General features: G+C 42.9%; 1 protein-coding gene across 6 annotated transcripts in view; it reads left to right on the forward strand.

Moving 5' to 3' along the window:
- The window catches only part of KDM3A (lysine demethylase 3A), a 45,803-nt gene that overhangs the window by 20,527 nt on the left and 5,121 nt on the right, over positions 1 to 20,155 (forward strand). For 5 of the 6 annotated variants that reach the window (XM_084766867.1, XM_084766866.1, XM_084766868.1 and 2 more), the window contains 12 exons: positions 1,077 to 1,240; positions 3,052 to 3,563; positions 6,003 to 6,222; positions 8,899 to 9,113; positions 12,015 to 12,167; positions 12,309 to 12,404; positions 12,744 to 12,871; positions 13,990 to 14,185; positions 16,880 to 17,052; positions 17,324 to 17,560; positions 18,525 to 18,696; positions 19,568 to 19,661. In XM_084766867.1, coding sequence (XP_084622993.1) covers positions 1,077 to 1,240; positions 3,052 to 3,563; positions 6,003 to 6,222; positions 8,899 to 9,113; positions 12,015 to 12,167; positions 12,309 to 12,404; positions 12,744 to 12,871; positions 13,990 to 14,185; positions 16,880 to 17,052; positions 17,324 to 17,560; positions 18,525 to 18,696; positions 19,568 to 19,661 — 2,360 coding nt within the window. The remainder of the gene's footprint in view (positions 1 to 1,076; positions 1,241 to 3,051; positions 3,564 to 6,002; positions 6,223 to 8,898; positions 9,114 to 12,014; positions 12,168 to 12,308; positions 12,405 to 12,743; positions 12,872 to 13,989; positions 14,186 to 16,879; positions 17,053 to 17,323; positions 17,561 to 18,524; positions 18,697 to 19,567; positions 19,662 to 20,155) is intronic. The other variant, XM_084766870.1, reaches the window with a different exon arrangement.

A 20,155-nucleotide genomic window follows, 5' to 3' on the forward strand; every position in this document is an offset into this window, starting at 1 on the left:
AACCCCCTGCCCAAACAACCAGGACAGAAGCAATAGGCAAACAGTGTGTAACCAAAGTTGAGTTGACAAAAAGAATGTCAGAAGTAATCAGTTTAGTACTTAAACATTATTTGAAACAATGTCAGAACTTTGATAATTAAAATTTTCTTAATTGGGTTCCTTAAGTTTTTATTCTGTGTTAGAAAGTCTTTTCAAGGCTGCCAGAGTCAATGAGGAAGTGGTTTGTCAGTAGACAGCATGGTTACAGGTGACTCTTTCTAGGTTTGGGTTTGGTGAAGTACAGAGGGTGTGGTAGTATGACATAACTGGGAAAGGCGCGGACTGACTGTAGCCGTACAGAAGTTGTCTGGATTTTATATGTTTTTTTTTTTCCCTCATGGTAGGACATTTTATTTCTGTGGCTAATATAAATATGTGGATCCAGTAGTTTTATTTTTGCAAAAGTAAAATTATGTAGAAAGGGAAGGGGGAGAGATGTCCCGGATTTTTCCCATAGGCCAGTCATGATTTAATATTTTTTCCAGCTTGGGGTGACCTTTGTGATTTGATGAGCCACATAAGAACAAGAACTGTGTCCTCAATCTTTATTGCATTGCCAAGGCTTATCGTGATACCCAGTAGGTTCCATTGCCTACAAGAGTCCTATGTGGTCTGGCCTCCTGCCAATCTACGCAGTAAGTGCGTGGCGGGCACTCAAGTCATGTCCCGATGATTGCATGTGAAGCAGCTACCATTGAAGCTGTCACTTAAAAGTTCACCTCTATCCATTGCATTACTAAAGCAATTGCCACATCTCTCTTCCTCATACAGCGGCAGAGTTCTGGAAAAGATCAGCTATAATCTTATAGGATCACTTAAATTTTGTGAAAAATTGAGTAATTTATTTACAGCTATCAGATAAGAGTCCTTGGTGTTTGATTTATCTCTTTGTTTATTCTGCTAGTCTTTATTTTGCAATGGTATCGTGCTTGCTTACTTGCTTAATATTAAAGGAAATTACCTTTAATTTCATTAACATATCATCATTTCCCACTAGGGACTTTTTATTTAATGTCTCTTGGTTTGGTATCTTTTAGGCCTCCCCCAGTATGGGTCCTGTACAGTCTGTTCCCACCGCAGTGTTTAAGGAGATCCTGCTTGGTTGTACTGCAGCCACTCCATCTAGCAAGGACCCAAGACAGCAAAACACTCCCCAGGCAGCCAACTCTCCACCTAACATTGGAGCAAAACTTCCTCAAGGGTGAGTAGTGTTTTGTTCAGGGTATTCAGTCACAGAAGTAAATTATTTTATTCATGTTCAACATTTCTGTCTCTGGTTTTTCAGGGGTGTTTTCATACAGGCTCCTCAGGAGCGATTGATAAGGGCCTTCAGAGGTGGAAGTATTAAAGGCACCCAGAACAGACATAGGGTTGGTTAAAATAGGTGTCTACTTCAGAGAAAAAGGGAGTAAGTTGGTTGTATATGGGAGACTCAGGTCAGTGGGGGTGTGGAGAGGGTGGCATGGCTGCAGTGAGGGTTAGCCTAATATGCACTGGACCCCAGTTATAGGTCAAAACACGGCTGTGGAGGAGAGTCTGAGAGTACATACCTGGAAGCAGTAGCTGTGCCTGTCAGCTCACAGGTGAAGGCAACAGTGTGACGTTTAGAATTTGAAAGTCGACGGAGGGAGGGGTCTCTTGTGAGGGAGTGCTGGCTTGTGCAGGTGATACAGACTTGAAGATATAGGTCAGAGAGACTTTAATGTAGAAAAGTCAGTTTGGAAGACAACTCTAAAAAATGTAAAGAATGGCAGAACACATTGGTTCACTAGGAGAAAAGTGGGTGGTGGCCTGGGATGGAGCTTGGGGAATAGTGACGTAGCTATCAAATGCAGCAGTGTTGGCATGTGGACAGGTGTACACATACACAAAGATACACATATATGTGCTACCATGCATGCAGATGCATGGAGGGTGGCATAGTAGGAAGTTTAGTGCTATCTAAACAAAGATTTCTAATGTAAATGAGAACTACTTCTCCAAGATGAAATCCTGGATTAGAAACAACAACAACAAAAATAAAATAAAATGAAAGTAAAATTAAAAAAAATAAAAGCTTTGTGGTTGGCCAGCAAAGAACTCTAGTATGAGTTCCCTAGTAAGAAAGAAGTAGTGGGAGAGGCCAGGAGAGGTGGCACAGCAGTTAAGAGCGCTTGTTCTTGTAGAAGTCCTGGGCTCAATTCCCAGCACCCACATGGTGGTTCAGAACCATCCATAACTCCAATTCCAAGGGATTCATTGCCCTCCAGCCTTCAAAAGCTCCAAGAACACAGGTGGTGCACACACAAACATTCAGGCAACACACACATAAAATCAATAAATCTAGCAAAAACAATAACATTGAATAAATGAATAGAAATTCAAGGAATTAGCTTGTCCTGTTTGCTTTGTGTCCTGGCCATTCATGGTGGCTTGTTGCTCATGGCAGGCTGCTGGTGGTTTGCAGTATTAAATTTATGTTTCATATTTGAAAGGACGTCTAATGTTTCTGATATACATACAAACTTTAAAGCTTTTATTTTGGTACATCTGCCTGCCTTGAGATTGAGTTTTCAAGTTGGTAAGCAAGAATTCTTTTTTCTCCTTAAAATTTAAATAAAATTTGTTTTGTTATATAAGAGTCTTTAACACAGGATTTTCTGAGATAGAAAAGAAGAGATTAGGTAATTGGCCTTGTGTAGACTTCTAATTTGACACGTTAAAAACTGCTTTATGACTTTCCTGGTTCCACATGATACTGTTTGTTTTGAGGGAAAGCTAAGATTCATTATGCTGTAAGAAGTGGCTTGAGCAAGCAGGGAGCGTGTAGATCAGCTTTTTCCTGAGTGTGTAAGGTACTTTTTCAGAGCCATGGATGCATGGGTCTCAATTCACAGAAACCTTTCAAAATTTTCTATTTTAACAATTTCCCTTTTTCTTTTATGCTGGTTGCCATAGCAGCAAACTGAATTGTTGTAGTGTGATAAGAGATAAGAGAGGCTTGGTGCTACTTTTCCCTACTGTGTTTTTCAGATGCCATAAGCAGAGTTTACCAGAAGAACATTCTTCCTGTCTAAACACAGAACCCGACGTCCTGAGAACAAAATCAGATGTCTGCAAAGCAGGATTGCTCTCCTCACAGTCTGCTCAGGTTGGAGCTGGAGACCTGAAAACCCTGAGGGAGCCCAGAGGCAGCTGTGTCCAGCCTAAAACACACACTGACCAGGACAGCAGGCTGCAGTCTGCTTCACAGCCGGTCGCTGGCCTGCCAAAGGAGTGCTTGCCAGCAAAGAATTCTTCTAAGGCAGAGCTGGACACTGCCACTACTCCTGAACTGCAGAAGCATCTAGAACATGCAGCCTCCACATCTGATGATCTTTCAGATAAGCCAGAAGTGAAAGCAGGTGTCAGTAGCCTTAATAGTTGTGCAGAAAAGAAGGTCGAACCTTCAAATTTAGGTTGCCAGTCACAGAAATTAAAGGAAACTTCAGTAAAAGTAGATAATGAAACCTGTTGTACAAGAAGCAGTAATAAAACCCAGACTCGTAAGTGTTTCAAAATCTTAATTGGTAAATGATATTTTTCTTCCCTTGTGATAAAAATATGAGAATGACTGTAGAAACAAGTTCATAGAAGCCATGTTGTACAAATGAATTCTTTTCACCCTGTGGGTTAGTATACATTTCTATTAACATTTTAATGCATGTAAGGATTCTGTACATGCATTTACCTTGTGACTTAAAATGGTCAGATGATTCCTAATTTTTGCTTGTAAGAAAAAAAAAATTTTTTTTTTTTTTTAAGCAAAAAGGATTACTTTTGTCCTCAGACTGTTGCTGACTTTGTAGAATCCGGGTTGGGTGGTAGCTACGGGGCTTTGTGCTCACACGGGTAGTTCATAGTTCATGTGTGTTGGGGGAGTCTGAGACGGTGATGGAAACACTGAGCACAGTTGTTAAGGGTAGATCTCAATATGCTTAGTTTTCAAACTAAGTGTTCTTGGTGCAGATAAGATGGTATACCATGGTTCACACTAACAAGTTGAATATTCCTAATCTAGAAGTGCTTAACTATTTTAAAATTACAAACTCTTTGAGCCACCAACAAGATACCACAAGCAGAAAATCCTACTCCTGAGCTCAAGTGATGGCATTGTAGTCACAGTGCAGGCACACATAACACACTTGAATTGTCTTTGTTCTTGGGTCCCACCCCCAAGGTATTTCAATTAAGTATGTGCAATAATCCAAGTCCCAAACCAGCCGATAGACAGCGCTTCTGCTCTCAAACATTGGGGAATGAATTACTCACGTTAAGCCGTCACTCCATTCTAATTAGGGCAGTAAGCAGAAGTGCTGTTATCAGGATTACAAGACTGAATAAAATTTTGCATAAAATAAATAAATAAAATAAAAGTTTACATAAAATTAATTGCATGAAATTCATACTTTTTCTTAGGAATTATGTAACTCCAAAGAGAAAGTGAATATTCATAACCATATATATGTTCTGTTTATTCTTTTTGAGTCATCAGTCCTCACAGCCAGTTTTTGAAGCAAGTCATTTTAGTTTAGCTCTGTGAAGAGCTAGTGAAAATGCTAGTTGAGTAAACACATGACAGTACCTGAATGAGTTCTGGAGCCCAGCGTCACCTCACTGCGGTGCGGCTGCCCCTTGTCTGGCCTGGCACGTGCTGCCACTCGGATCTCTGGGCTGTGTCCCCTACAGTTGCTGGTGGATACAGAAAGACGCTGGAAAAGGATTCTGTTTCCTTGCTCCACTTAGGGGCTAAACACAGCAAAAGCCACCTAGAATCAAGTACCTGGCTTTCTGTTCTATTTGACACCTCAGAAATGGACTTTGGCACTTTTCTCTAGGCTGTGGCCTGAGAGATTACTCTCCTTACTGAGCTTCATTTGGACAGATTAATTTGCTAATCTGTAGCTACTTCCTCTTTTAAGCCAGCTTATATAAAATCACTTTGGACTTCACCTACCTGTAATATGTGGAAGCCTGGTCCAGATGTCAAACAATGGTGCCTTTCAATATCTTGAGTAATTAAAATTATATCACTGTGCTACTATGTTTCCATCACTCTTAATAAAAATGTTCACTGGGTGGAGGGCTGAAAGCCTTGTTCAGCATTTTATAGTGTGCTTTTGTTTTGGGTCTATTTTTGTCTAAGAACCCACCCACTCCAATTCCATTTGGACACCTAGGCAAAATCTGTACTGTGAGATGCTCCCTTGGGCTCTTGGTTATGGATAACTCCCTCCTGCACTGTTCGGGTGGACACAGGAATTGAATCTCTTCGCTGTGACATCTCTACCTTCTCTCTCTCCCTCTAGAATCTACATTACTATTTCCTTTATAAATCTCTTACCAATTACCACTTAAGACATAGAACCTGAGTTAGCGTCTTGATTTTAGCCAGTGCTCTTAATTCTAAAAGGAGGTTGTGTGTGCGGCAAGTGTAAGGCGTGTTGAGAGAGGTAAATGGTGCCTTTGGAAGGCATTTGAAAAACAGCTCTTATTTTATAGACCCAACAGGAGAACAATTGCGTTTTTACTTAGAATAGCTTCTGCTAAGGGTGTTTTAAGAAAAATACCTTAAGCTAGTTTCTTTTTGAGCATGAAAACCACCAAGGCTGCCATTTTCAGAGGCAGGCAATGCCTGCGCTGAGTGTGACTTGGAAGAGCTTTTCTAGCGCTGGGAGGACACAGATACACTCACTTGCATCCAAATGGAGATTTATTTTCTTTCTTTCTTTCTTTCTTTCTTTCTTTCTTTCTTTCTTTCTTTCTTTCTTTCCAAAGGGAGCAAAATTTTACTCTGCTATTCTGAAAATGGAGAGAAGTGTCCTTTCTTTGGGAATGTTGACTTTCTCTCTCTTTCTCTTTTTTTTCTTAAATTAGAATTCAGTCAAATGTTGTAGTTGTATTCAGAAACTTGAGGTTTCATTTCCTTTCTCTTACTTTCCTAGCCCCAGCCCGGAAGTCAGTTTTGACAGACCCAGATAAGCTCAAGAAGCTTCAGCAGAGCGGAGAGCCCTTTGTTCAGGACGACTCCTGCATTAACATCTCCTGCATTAACATCGTGGCGCAGCTGCCCAAGTGTCGAGAGTGTCGCTTAGACAGCCTTCGGAAGGATAAGGAGCCGCAGAAGGACTCGCCTGTCTTCTGCCGCTTCTTTCACTTCAGGAGGTGAGGTATTTGTGAGGAAAGACTGAGGAAATCTGGGCTCTGTTTGCATACTTCTTCTCCTATGGACAGGCCATCTAGAATATACAAACTGTATTTTTACTATGTGTTTGGCAATCTAGACCTTTCTGTATTTTATTCTTTTGTGTGTGTATGTGTGTTTTCGAGACAGGGTTTCTCTGTATAGTCTTGACTGTCCTGGAGTCGCTTCGTAGACCAAGCTGGCTTATGTGGTGCTGGGAATAGAATCCAGGACAAACTAAATAAGCACGCTACGAACTGAGCTAAATCCCCAGCCCCAGTTATCTCCCCCCACCCCCCAAAAAGAGAAAAAAACCTCAAAACCTGTTAAAAGTACAAACTTAGCCGGGTATGGTGACACATGCCTATAACTCCAGGACTGGGAAGCAGAGGCAGGTGGATCTCTTGAGTTGGAGGCCAGCCTGGTCTACAGAGGGAGTCCAGGACACCCAAGGCTACACAGAAAAACCCTGTCTCAAAAAAAGAAAAATGCAACAAACTTTTCAGATAATTATAGAAAAATGTTGAAGTTTCTGGAAAATCACAGGTAACTTCTCTTCATAATGCATTTTAAGTGTTTGGTCAGAAAGTCTGACTGGGCACAGCAAGTTGGTGTGTTGCATAGACTGTTTGGAGTAGTCAGCAGAGCATAAGGAGTGTCCTGGTCATGTCCATCATGTTCTCCAAATACTTCCTGTATTGTATGTATTAGAACTATAAGGGCAGTTTGTCTGAGTTTGCCACACCTCTGACTACTCTGAAGGGATGTCTAGCAGTGCCATTGCCGGGCCAGGTGTGTGTTCAAGCTGCTCTGCCAAAGGGCCCCCTGCAGGAAGGTGCGCTGGTGCCCACTGCAAGGCCAGGCATGCCTCTGTGCTCCTCAGCCGGCGTGCAGAGGCATGCCTATAATTTCTTGTTTTCGTTCATTCAGATGTGTTCACATTATGTAATTTGTTGACTTTTCTCCTTGTATGTTACCTCTGTTTTGTTCCACTCCTATTTAAATTTAATTAATTACTAGGTAGTGCTCCAGGGAGATAAAGTAGACACGTTCACTGTTTACTTTGATGAACCCTAGAGTGACCAGAAGAAATGAGTCATTAATAAACTGATAGAAAAAGTAAACAAAAAGAAATAAAATTGCTGTTGCTTTTCCTAAGCCAGTATGTTAATGATTAAAAATAGTTTACAGTATTTCACTAGAATGACACAAGCTTTATTACAGAAATGTCCAAAAATCAATTGCCCTAGGAGTATAGATCAGTATCTGTTTATGCTTTAAGTCTTAAATGTCTTCTTAACCTTCACTCCTACTCTACCAGTATTATCTTGCCTTTTCCATTATCATTTAGTCACTGTACAAGCATATGAATTCACGGTGACCTTTTCATACATGGGAAATATACTCTGTTTATCTCCTGATTAGTCCCTCGAGTCCCCCCTTCTTTAGTCCCTCCTACTTCACAAAGAGCCCCTCTTCTTTGATGTCTTTTTCAAATTTAGGGCGAGAAAACTTGGTGATACAGTTCATTGTGCTCTCTCCACTTTATTCAAATCCTTTTGTCCATAATGAAGCAGCTTTGTTTTCTGTTTTGTTGAGACAGGAATGAACGGTGTTGTGGGTGTAAATGAAGGTTAGATAGCATAGCCTCTCAGGCACTGTGTGGTTAGCTAGTTTTCATTATAAGCAAGCGGTGCTTTAGTCTCTTCTTGTTGTCTTTGTCTTTTGTTTTGTTTTGGTTGTTTTTTGAGACAGGGTTTCTCTGTGTAGCCTTGGCTGTACTGGACTTGCTTTGTAGACCAGGCTGGCCTCGAACTCGCAGTGATCCACTAGCCTCTATCTCCCGAGTGCTGGGATTAAAGGGGTGCACCACCATGCCCGGCCTGTGTCTTTGTCTTTTAATGCAGTTTAAAATACAATTTTAAATGTAAGTTGACAATTATTGCTGAGCTGGATACAGGTCTTTTAGATACTAAAATATTAGGAGTGCATTCTGAGAGTGTGTTCAGCCTGCAAGTCTGTTTCTTAGGTTCTGAACTCTATCTTAACATTTCCTTTTGAAAGTCTTAGGAGTTCACACTGTAATGTATCTCCAGAGTACCTATGGACAGCAGACACCTTCAAATCTGCAAGGTCCTCAGATCTAATCAGATACCTTTCACCTTTCAGTGGTTGTTGGTTAACTTTTTATTTGTTAATGTCTTTGCTATTAAGATCCAATTTTAGTAGGTGGAGATTATCTCTGGAGACTACATGATAACTTTGTTTAAGTACAGAATAGACATCTCTCTCATATGCTCTAATAGCTAGCTTGCCTTTTTAAGAGGGAAACAGTGATTATTGTTTTGGTTTGTTTTACTTAATTTTTTAAATCTTTCCCAAGTCACTAACAAGTAATTGGTGCCATTAGCCATGGGGGAGAACAGAAAACCAGGAGGGACTTTGTTAGTTGAAATAGTATTTAAGTGGTAATTAGAAGTTACACATCAGTTTTGTGAGCGTGGAGGTGGTGGCCCATGCCTTTAATCCCAGAACTCGGGAGGCAGAGGCAGGTAGATCGCTGTGAGTTTGAGGACAGCCAAGGCTACACGGCGAAACCCTGTCTCAAGAAACAAAAACAAAACAAAAATCAATTTTGTTTGTTTTCCCACTTTTAGGTTACAGTTCAACAAACATGGTGTGTTGCGGGTAGAAGGCTTCTTAACACCAAACAAGTACGACAGTGAAGCGATTGGCTTGTGGCTGCCTTTGACCAAAAATGTTGTGGGGACTGATTTGGACACAGCAAAGTATATCCTGGCCAACATTGGAGACCACTTCTGTCAAATGGTGATTTCTGAGAAGGAAGCTATGTCAACTATTGAGCCACACAGTAAGAGCATCTCTTAGGGGGTAGGATGTTTGAGTCCAACTTGATTTTTGTTACTCTGTGATACCTAAGTCCCAGTTGAACGGATTTTATTTTCATCAGAAGCCTAGGTGGATGGTATAATGAATTTGCCATCCTCCTTTTATGGCGGGAGTCTTCTGAGCTGTTCTCACTGTGGAGTTTGTTGTGGCACAGTTCAAAGCAGTAGTAGCATTCCGTTTTGTTCTGAAAGGTCAATGTGAGGTGTTAGTGGCATCTGCACAGCTTCACCGGATGTATTGGCTCACCAGAAGGGGATGAGACCTCAGGTTGGTTACAACAGAAGATTCTTAATTCCCAGTACATTTTAAAGACAGGAAGAGTGGATAAGTATACTCTAAGTCTCCGGAGTCTCACTCTGCAGGGCTAGGTCCTAGGCCGGAGAGTAGAGCCAGCTCAGATGGAGTCAGTTCTTCCACATGCTGGTTTGGAGGGACAGCTGCAGCTGTGTAAGGCTGTGCTCCACTCTAGAGGAGCACTGTTGTCACTAACAGGAAGCCTGGTAAGCTTGGTGACATATAAGAACTGGACCATAACTTTGTCTTGTCTCAAGGTAGGGTGTCTATAAGAATACAGTTTTCTCCCTGTCTACATGCTCTGGAGAAATGAGATGATCAAGCCAGAAGCACCATGGGACTCCTGTCATATTTCCTTCAGTCATTTTATCTTCCCCAAGTGACTAAAAGACAGCATTGATGTCTTTCCATTCTTTTAGTGTCTTTATCATTTTGGATTTTGAATAACCAAATATGTTGGGATGGCAGCGTCTGTACCAGTCTTAAGAATTTTGATTGTACTTGCCAAACACTGTTGATAATTGTGGATCCTGTTATTTTTTCCATGGGACTTGAAAAGTGTTATTGTATGTCTATGAATGGTTTTGCCTACATACATGCAAGTGTACTACATACATGCCTGGTGCTCATGGAGGCCAGAACACATCAGCCCTGGGACTCTATTACAGATGGTGCAGGCCTTGCCTCTGTGTGGTGCTGGGAACAAGGTTCTCCACAAAAGCAGAACGTACTCTTTTGTTTGTTTGTTTGTTTGTTTGGCTGGAGAGACGGCCGTGCATGCTGGGAACTGAACTCTTATATTTTTGAATGTGACCTAGCCGATAATGGCCGAACCATCGCCCTAGCCTACAGAAAGTGCTCTTAACCGAAGAGGCTAAGCCATTCTCCAGACCTCCGTCTTAGATGTAAGCAGTAGAGTCCAGATGTGTGCCTGGGGCTGCTGGAGTTACTTGGAAGGGAGGAACAACTTTAGAATTATGCTTTTTATCTGCATGCTCAAAGGTCGGAGGTCTATTAAACTTTTCCTCCGTGCTCTGTGTAGGATAAGTGATGCAGATTTCCCATGTATACTGATGGGTTTCTCTTAACATTCTTACATTGCTGTTACTGCAGTCTACATCTGACTGCAATGCCTAGATAGACTCCTGTCTGAAATGTATTACTTGCTTCCCTCCTGATTTATCCAACCCGCTTTAGATTCTGAGCAAGTGATAATGTTTTGTTTGATTTTTTTTGTTTGTTTGTTTTTGCTTGTTGCTTCTTGTGTTTTGTTTTCCTGGAAAGAATAAAATATATAGGGAGTTGTCTTTTTCAAGAGTATAATGAAGGAATTCTCTTGTGAACACTTACATATAGTAGACCTTTCTTGGTTTTGTGATTCTCTTTACTCCTGTTTTTTATGTAACAACCTGGCTGCATTAGAGAAGGAAATGAAATACCATGAGTGATAATGAAAGCCCCCACCCTACAGGAAGGCTTAGCCAGCCCTTAACCCCAGTTCTCATAGCTGTCCTTCTCTAGTAAATAGCGGCTAGGAGGTCTAAATATTTTCTAACAAAATAGTCAATCCAAACAAACCAGGACAAAGCTCATAAGACCTTATAAAATGTCTCAAGCTCTTGATACTGTGCCTGGCCTGCTTCTTTCTCAGTAGTTGGAATGGGTCAATGTAAACTGAAATGTCATTTCGGATGTGTTCAGGTTAAAGAGTTAATTCACCACAGACTGAGTTATGAAAAAATACATGTCTCTGTAGAAAAGTCAAGAATGCAGCTGAATTTGGTTCAGCAACATTGGGCCCCCTGCCATTCAGACCAATGTTCCCCCTTGTTCCTACCCCTGGAAGCTTTCTGGTACTTGACGTGGCCACCTTATTAGATACTCGCTCTTTGGTGGTGGGGGTGGGAGTTGTTCCAGTTGGTGTGTGGCCCTGAAACCCCTTCCTTCAGTCAATCTGGTCTTGGCTCCTGGAATGGAAAATGTGGCTTTGTAGAGTCCTGGGTTGTTTCTTATCTGCTGGGTATTTGGGTAGTGTGGGTCAGTCCTGTGTACCATTTTTGGCCCTGGCACCATCAAGTTTCTAACTGACAAGTGAAGGAAATGGCCTTGGTATACTGTGTCTCACAGTAACTTCATATGCTGCTCCCTTCAGGATTTTTCAATGGGTTTTCAGTCTTTGTGAATTGAGGGCGTCTGTGAATAATGCTGATTATTGGTTTGTAATTTGATACATTTTCTCCTCTTGGAGAAAGCATAGCCATACAGCCATGAGATTCTAAAAGAATTTGTGAGGTTGGAACTGTGGGATACCTGTGGCTGCTTAAGCACAACGTAGCTTCTTCCAGCAGGAAGAGCAATGTCTGAATATGTCCAGGTGCAAATAGGCCTGAGTGGGTGACGCCAGCATACTTGGACAGGCTACAGGAGAGCTTTATGGGGCAGCAGCATCTGTGGTGAAGTTGAACAGACCAGCTGGGAACTCTAGGCACAGGGAGGTTTTATACCCCCACCTATGTTTGGCTTCAGAAACCTTCTACCTCAGGACTAAATGGCGTATTGATTTTTGCAGGGCAGGTTGCTTGGAAGCGAGCTGTCAAGGGAGTTAGAGAAATGTGTGATGTGTGTGACACAACCATTTTCAACCTTCACTGGGTGTGCCCTCGGTGTGGGTTTGGAGTGTGTGTGGATTGCTACCGGATGAAGAGGAAGAATTGCCAACAGGGTGAGTGAGAACTGATTTGAGTCTCCTCCAGCCCCTGAAACACTGGATTTAAGTGTTTGGTTGGTTTGTGGTTGATGGTTTCTAGAGCACTGGGGCTCTGACGTTCATGGAAAGCAGTCACCACAAGTCCATTGTTTGCAGGTGCTGCCTACAAGACTTTCTCTTGGATAAGGTGTGTGAAGAGTCAGATACATGAGCCTGAGAACCTGATGCCCACACAGATTATCCCTGGCAAAGGTATCGCCTGTGGGGCCGGGACCTCCCCCTCCCGCAACATGTCTTGGGTATCTCACAAGGGCTCTAGTTTGGTTTTACTTTATGTATTCTGATTACCTGGTGACTCTTAGTATTGTCCTAAAAACACTCAAGAGACGTGTTAAATAATGTCCCTGTGCTTTTTAAGCTCCCTGGGACAGCTTTGTAGAAGGAAATAAAGTGTGTATTTGGAAGGTGGGACAAAAAGGGATGAGAAGAAACATGACGCTGAGAAAGGCGTTGCTGTGGGAAAGTCGTCGTCTGCTCCGTTGAGAGCATGAACGGTGCCTGTCTGCAGCACTTCTCTGTCCTCTGTTTCAGCCCTCTACGATGTTGGAGACATTGTGCATTCTGTTAGAGCAAAATGGGGTATAAAGGCCAATTGTCCCTGCTCCAACAGGCAGTTCAAGCTCTTCTCAAAGCCAGCCTTAAAGGAAGACCTGAAACAGGTATTGCTGCCAAGGCTCACTTCAGCAACCCCCTTTCACTCTTCATGTTACTTTGCGTACTTTATCTGTGACTTCTTACGTTTTACAGTTTTGTTTCTTAAAAGCAAAAACAGAAAGCTTAAATTCTTAAATTTCTGTATTTTACCTATAAAATATCAGAGGAGTTCAAGGAATTCTTGAAAATGAGCCCTTCTGAGCTGGGTGTGGTGGCGCACGCCTTTAATCCCAGCAGAGGCAGGCTGATCGTCGTGGTCCACAAAGCTAGTTCAGGACAGCCAGGGCTTCACAGAGAAACCCTGTCTCGAAAAACAAAACAAGAGAGGGGGAGGCGGGGGAGGGAGGGAGAGAGAAACATGAGAATAAATGAGCCCTTCTCTGCCCAATACTTGGTTCCCACACACCTCTTCCTGGTGGGCTCCTTCCCATCACACCCATTCCTAAGCCTCCTGTCCGCCTCATCCAGTAGCCATTAGCCTACATTGTGTGCAGGAATCCAACTCTTGGGGGTTTTGTTTTTTAGTTTTTCAAGACAGGGTTTCTCTGTATAGCTTTGGCTGTCTTGGACTGCCTTTGTAAACCAGGCTGGCCCCAAGCCCACAGGAGATACTTCTGCTTCTGTCTCCCCAAGTGCTGGGATTACAGGCGTGAGCCCCGAACCCGACCTCTTATGAATTTTCTAAAGCTGTAGCATGGGCTTAGGCAAGTTGTGGTAAACTGGGCTGGCTTCAAACTCAGACAGAGATCACTTAACCTGGCCTCTCTCGTGCCAGGATGAAAGGCCTGGTGAACTTGAATCAGTCATTTTAAAGCCACTTGGTAGATGGGGCCATAGGGATATATGCAAGCCTGGCTGGTGAGTGAGGACAATACCAAAATATTTGTTACCGTATCTTGTGTTTTCACTAGTAAATACTTGAAAGCTAAAAATGAAAATCTCTGTCTTGTTCTTGTTGTTGTGTGTTATTACCAGAGGACTATTACAGTTATGGTAGCTGGGGCTATTACGTGACTTTGTGTCAGCTAGGTATTTCTTACTGGCAGGCTGTGAGGGAAGAACCTTTAAGAAAAGGAAAATGTCAGTCTTCAGCTTACACCTAATTCTCCTTTTACACTTGTAGACATCCTTACCTGGAGAAAAAACAACTCTCGGGACCATGCTGCAGCAGAGTTCCCCTGGGTTGGAGCCAGCAGCTATGGGTGGGGAGGTAGCCTGCAAGCCGGCCAGCAGTGTGAGGCCTGCCTGTCCAGCTAACACGTCACCATTAAACTGGCTGGCCGACCTTACCAGTGGGAATGTCAACAAGGAAAATAAGGGTAAGTGTTCCCACCTTCCTGAGTACTTGAGCCATTTCCAGAAAGGCTTAGCATCTGAAATGGCTGTGTGAGCAGGACTAGGAATGCGGCAAGATGGGAAGTGTCCCCTGCGGCCATCCAAGTACACAGCACCAGTAAGCCTGCTGAAGTATGGCTCCCCAGACAGGAGCTTGGCCTCCTCATAGAGCTTAGGCGGAGCTGAAACCATGTTTAGCACGAATGGCGTGGTGCTGAGACTTCATTAGTACTGTTTACAGTGCACATGTATAGTAGATCCCTTCCTGCCCTACCAGTCCTGTTTCTACTTTCTTTAAATGACTTTTTGTTCTGTGTCCTACAGAGTTTAACTAGGATCATCTATATAATCGTTGGTTTGGAACTAGCTGTTAGAAACCTGCGGGCTCTCCAGTGGGTGCTCCACTGAGTACTGTGCCTCACTTTCTCGCAGAATCTTTTAGTTCACCAGTGACTGCCAGTGCCCTCTGAACCCATAGCTAATTGTTGCGTGGGCCGTACCAGTACCAGTAGCAGGCATAGGCTGTGTGGGGCTTAGACTGCATTTCGTAGGCCTCCTTGGTATTTTCTGGTTCTATATTCCTTGTGCTCCCTCTTCCTTCTGTGTTCCTGAGCCTGGAGTCAGGCTTACTGCAGTGTCGTCCACTTCCTGCTGTCCTGCCTGTCCTCAGTGTGCTCTCTTTTCTTGCGTCCTGTCTTAGAACAGCTGGACTTTGGGATCGGATAAAGTTAGACAAGAATTTAGGTCATTTTGCTTTCTTCAAAGAGAAAAATTGCAACTTAGTTCTTTCATGCAGACATCTTAGGTTTTGTTTTGAATCATTTAATCTGCGTGGGAGGCAGTCTTCGGTGGATCTCTGTGAGTTTGAAGCCAGCCTGGTCTGCAGAGTTGAGTTCTAGGATAGTCAGGGCTACATGGAGAAACCTTGTCTGGAAAAAACAAACTAAGCCAGGCGTGTAGTGCATGCCTGTAGACCCAGCACTCGGGAGGCAGAGGCAGGTGGATCTCTGTGAGTGTGAGGTTAGCCGGGTCTACAAAGTAAGTCCAGGACAGCTAAGGCTACAGAAATCCTGACTTGAAAATCCAAAAAAGAAAAAAAGAGAAGAAAAGAAAAAGCAAACAAAAAATTGAAACAAAACTAAAATCTGAATCAGATTTGAAACCATAAAGGATTTGTATGAATGACCATACGCAAATAATTAAATGAAATTGAGCATCTAAAATTTGAAGATGAAAGTCATGTAATGAGATGTAGAAAACTGTGTTGGTTATCATCTATAATTTTTATAAAATCTTGAAATTAAGAGTAGGAGATGGTATTAAGGGTGGGGACAGGGTTATCCAGTCTAGTCTTCATTCTTAGGCTTAGTTGATCCTTTATCAGCCTCCTAAGTAGCAAGGACACAGGTGGACATCACTAACTACTACACTTGGTTTGGCTTGACTCATTGTGATTTTTTTTTTTTTTTTTTCGAGACAGGGTTTCTCTGTGTAGCCTTGCCTGACCTGGACTCGCTTTGTAGACCAGGCTGGCCTGGAACTGATAGTGATCTGATCCCCCTGCCTCTATCCCTGCCCCCCCCCACCCCCCACCCCAGTGCTGGGATTAAAGGTATGTGCCACCATGCCCGACCAAGGTGAAATTGTTTTAAGAGATTCCTTCTGACCCAACCTGCAGGGTTCGACTAAAACTCGGGAGGAAGTTCACCTGTTGAGAATGCAAGACACAAGGAAGGAGAGCAAGTCTGATTGATCAAACTCTCAAACTTTATTAGTCAGGCAGCAGCTTTTATAATTCAGAAGGCAGGGAAGCATATTGCTATAGCAACCCAGCTGCAGGCTTTTCTCAAAACATAGGGAATTCCAGGCAGGGTCATAATGTCCTGCCACACAGGGTATCTGGCTCCCTCTTTGTCTAGTCTAACTGCTAAACCATAACAGGGTCCATCTCTATCTGTCTTTAGTCTAACTGCTGACCCACAACAGGGTCAGCTAGTTTCTGGTGAAAAGCAAGTTCTGGGAAAAACAGAGACTTAAAGGTGCAGACTTGGACAAGATGGCTGAACATTGGCCATATGGCCTTTTGTCCCCAACATCCTTCTGTACTTGGGAGTAAGATGATGGTTCTTATTTGTTTTAAGCATTCTAGAAGAGTCCTGACCAGTGTGAAAGGCCATACACAATAAAAAGTAAAACAAAACAAAACAAACCATTTTGGTGTTAGAGAGATGTCACGGGTTCAGAGTGATTGCTGCTTTTCCAGAGGACCTGGGTTCGATTCCTCCCATTCATGTGGCAATTCACAACTCTTGTAATTTTAGTTTTAGTGGCTCTTACACCCTCTTTGGCCCTCCATGGACAGGCAGAACAGCTATATCTATAAAATGTAAAATAAAAGAACCACCATACCATTTTCTGGTTTCACCTGAGTATTTGATGCTGAGATTTTTTTTTTTTTTCTTTTGAGACAGGGTTTCTTTGTGTAGCCTTGGCTGCCCTGGACTTTCTCTGTAAACCAGGATACTGAGAATTCTTAACCTAACACACCATTAGTGGTTTTCCTTGTAGATTTTTTTGATTTTAGGAGAGGAAAGCTATACCATGAAGTCAATCTGCTCATAGAAACTAACAAGGAATTTGCCTTGAATGTACATCTGAATGTTTTGATTTTGATTTAGAGAAACAGCCGGCTATGCCAACTTTAAAGAATGAAATCAAATGCCTTCCACCACTGCCCCCTCTGAGCAAGTCCAGCACGGCCCTCCACACTTTTAATAGCACAATTTTGACACCTGTAAGCAACAATAATTCTGGTTTCCTTCGAAATCTCTTGAATTCCTCCACAGGAAAGGTATGTGCTTGTTTTATTGTTTGTCCCTTATGAAGTAGAGAGGATGACATGAGCCATGTGTGCTCATGTGTGTTCATAGGGATGGGCGCTTTACTTTGTTTTTCTGGTTTCCACTTTCTGAAACCCAGGTGGGTGACTTGAGGCCTTTGCTTTGGTTCTCTGGTTTGGTCTCTTGTAGACAGGTGATGTGTGCTCATCGTACCACAATAGAGAGTTTTTTTAAACAGTAGAGAATGACATATCTAAGATTTGTGTTCTTTATCAAATTCAGACAGAAAGTGGACTGAAAAACACACCCAAAATCCTTGATGACATCTTTGCCTCTTTGGTGCAAAGCAAGACTTCTTCTGATTTATCCAAGAGGCCTCAAGGACTGACAATCAAGCCTAGTATCCTTGGCTTTGACACTCCTCATTACTGGCTGTGTGATAACCGCCTACTGTGTTTGCAAGATCCCAACAATAAGAGCAATTGGAATGTGTTTCGGGAGTGTTGGAAACAAGGGCAGGTAATACAGGCTCTACTCCTCTCTGCTCTTTGGCAGACTTCTGGCAGTCCCATCCCTTTTTTTTTTTCACTTTCCCTCCCTGCTGGTGGCTGTTTTCTATCTTCCTCCCTGTTTTTGTATTTGTTCGGGGTGGATGTAATTAGAACTGGGTGTGGCTGTGTCTTAATTGGTATAAACTGACTCAACTGCTTTCTTGCCCATACAGAATTTGAGTGCTTTGAGGCAGCTATTTCTTGGGGTTTGATGAGAGAGATAGGCCTGAGTTATCCTGTGTGATCACCCTCAACAGAGCAAGTGAATGTGACTAAGACACTGGGATTTGAGGGATTTGACAAAATGCAGTTTTAAAAAAAAATCACATCCCACTTTCATGGATTAAAACCTGTGCTGGGGGCTAAGAACACTTGCTGCTCTTGGCAGAGGGCCTGCGTTGGTCCCCATGTTTGGCTTGCAACCGTCTGTATCTCCATTTCTAGTATATCTGACACCATCTTCTAGCCTCCAAGTGCACCTGAACACAAATGGCAAGACATGAACACAGGCACACAGGTATAAATAAAAACAAATCTTATTTTTAAAAAGACAGAAAAACCCCTGTGCTCTGAAGGCAGTTCTGCATGGGTCACAGCCATATGGTGTCATCTTGAAATCTGTGTCATCTTCTATGGTACCTGCTATCGGGGGCAGCACTGTTGGCTCCTCAGTTGTGCTTGGTCATTCACAGTGTTCATGGCCTTACGAGTAACACTTGTTGGCGTCTGTGTCATTTTTATAAATCACTAGCCTGGTGCTGTGCCTTGGAGGGCATCAGAAGTAGCAGATGAGTAAGGGGAGGGTATAGCCACTGTGGAGGCTCAGGGAAACTGTCATGTGGAGGCTCAGAGAAACTGGAATGAGGACCAGCTGCTTGAAGAAGGACCAGTCTGGTAGTGGTCAGTCTTATATCTCCTCCTCCTTCCTTTAGCCAGTGATGGTGTCGGGAGTACATCATAAATTAAACGCTGAACTCTGGAAACCCGAATCCTTCAGGAAAGAGTTTGGTGAGCAGGAAGTGGATTTAGTCAATTGTAGGACCAATGAAATCATCACAGGAGCCACAGTAGGAGACTTCTGGGACGGATTTGAAGATGTTCCAAGTATGTATTACAGATTACTCAAGGGTTTGAGGCTGTGTAAAGAGGGGAGCAGGAGCCTAACAATTTAAGACTTCAAAATTAGCTGTGCCCCCCCTCTCTCTTTCTTTCTTAAGCAAGTTTATGATTTTGAGCTAACATACCAGGCTGCTGCTGCTATTGCTGCTATTATGAGAGGGTAGTTGTGACTACCCTTGACATGTGTAGTCCAGAGGACAGGGCATAGAGAAGGGGCCACTGACTCTTCTTCTTTTGAGGAAGAACCTGGGCAGAGCTGGAGGTGGTCTCAGCCTCTTTCCAAACAAAGCAAGTCGGTTTCTGTTTCATACAAACCTTAGAAGATTGGGTTTGAGCCCCTGAACGATTGATGCTGAGGGAAAGGGTGTAGTTGGGATGGCGCCGGACTTTAACAACACTGTGAAAAAGGCAAAGTCTTGGGGACAAGTTTTGTATGTTTAAAGACAGGAACCCAATAGATCATAACTAACAGTCTTTATCTTTTGTCTCCAAGGTACAGCTTTATTTCTTGATGCCATAAAAATAAGAGCTGGCAAGCCAAGCAGAGTGGCATATGCCTGTAACCCCAGTACTTGGGGAGGCAGAGGCAGGTAGATCTCTGTCAGTTTGAGGCCAGCCTGGTCTGCAGAGTGAGCCCAGGACAGCCAAGTTACACAGAGAAACCCTGTCTTGGGGATAGGGGGTGGAGCTGGCAACTGGAAGCAAAGAGATTGCAAAGTTGTGTTTCTATGCCAAGTGGATTTATTTAATTATGAAAACTTTTATAAAAAATACTTCATTTGTATTATGGTATTAGCTAACTTTTGTATGTGTGTGAATTATGAATAACAATTCTTTCATTCTGGTTAATCTCCAGACCGTTTGAAAAACGAAAAAGAGAAAGAACCAATGGTGTTGAAACTTAAGGACTGGCCACCAGGAGAGGACTTTAGAGATATGATGCCTTCAAGGTATGCTTTCAGATGAGGTTGAGCTAAATCTGCCCTTCACTTGGCCAGTATAAAGTCTCTCAGGTAACTAGAAATTTTTTAAGGAAGGAAAAGACAGCTTCATGGTTTTATTGGTTCTGACGTTTTTACATTATGTCTGTACCCTTAGGAGATGTGTATATTTCTTAAGGTCTGGCTAATGAATGGTCTGCACATTGAATGTGGAAGTGCCCTGCCCCGGAGACGTGCAGACTGGTTTTCAAGCAGTTCTGGGATCAGACACACCAGAGTGAAGTGTCATCCCTGAGTCTAGTTGCCCTCAGCAAGCACGTCTCAGCATTGTCGCCTGACACATTCCAGATCATTTGGACACAGCTGTGTGGCACAGGGCGCAGCTTGAGATACGAAGGCTAGCCATCTGTGTCTTGGAGTCTCAGACTTGCTCTTTTTTGCATAGAAGGAACAAAAGAAATCCTAGAGTACTAGAGTAGAAAAGCAAGCTTGCTTTGCAAAAA

This window comes from Acomys minous (genome assembly GCF_964271855.1).
Source record: "Acomys minous genome assembly, chromosome: 17".
Taxonomy (NCBI): Eukaryota; Metazoa; Chordata; class Mammalia; order Rodentia; family Muridae; genus Acomys; species Acomys minous.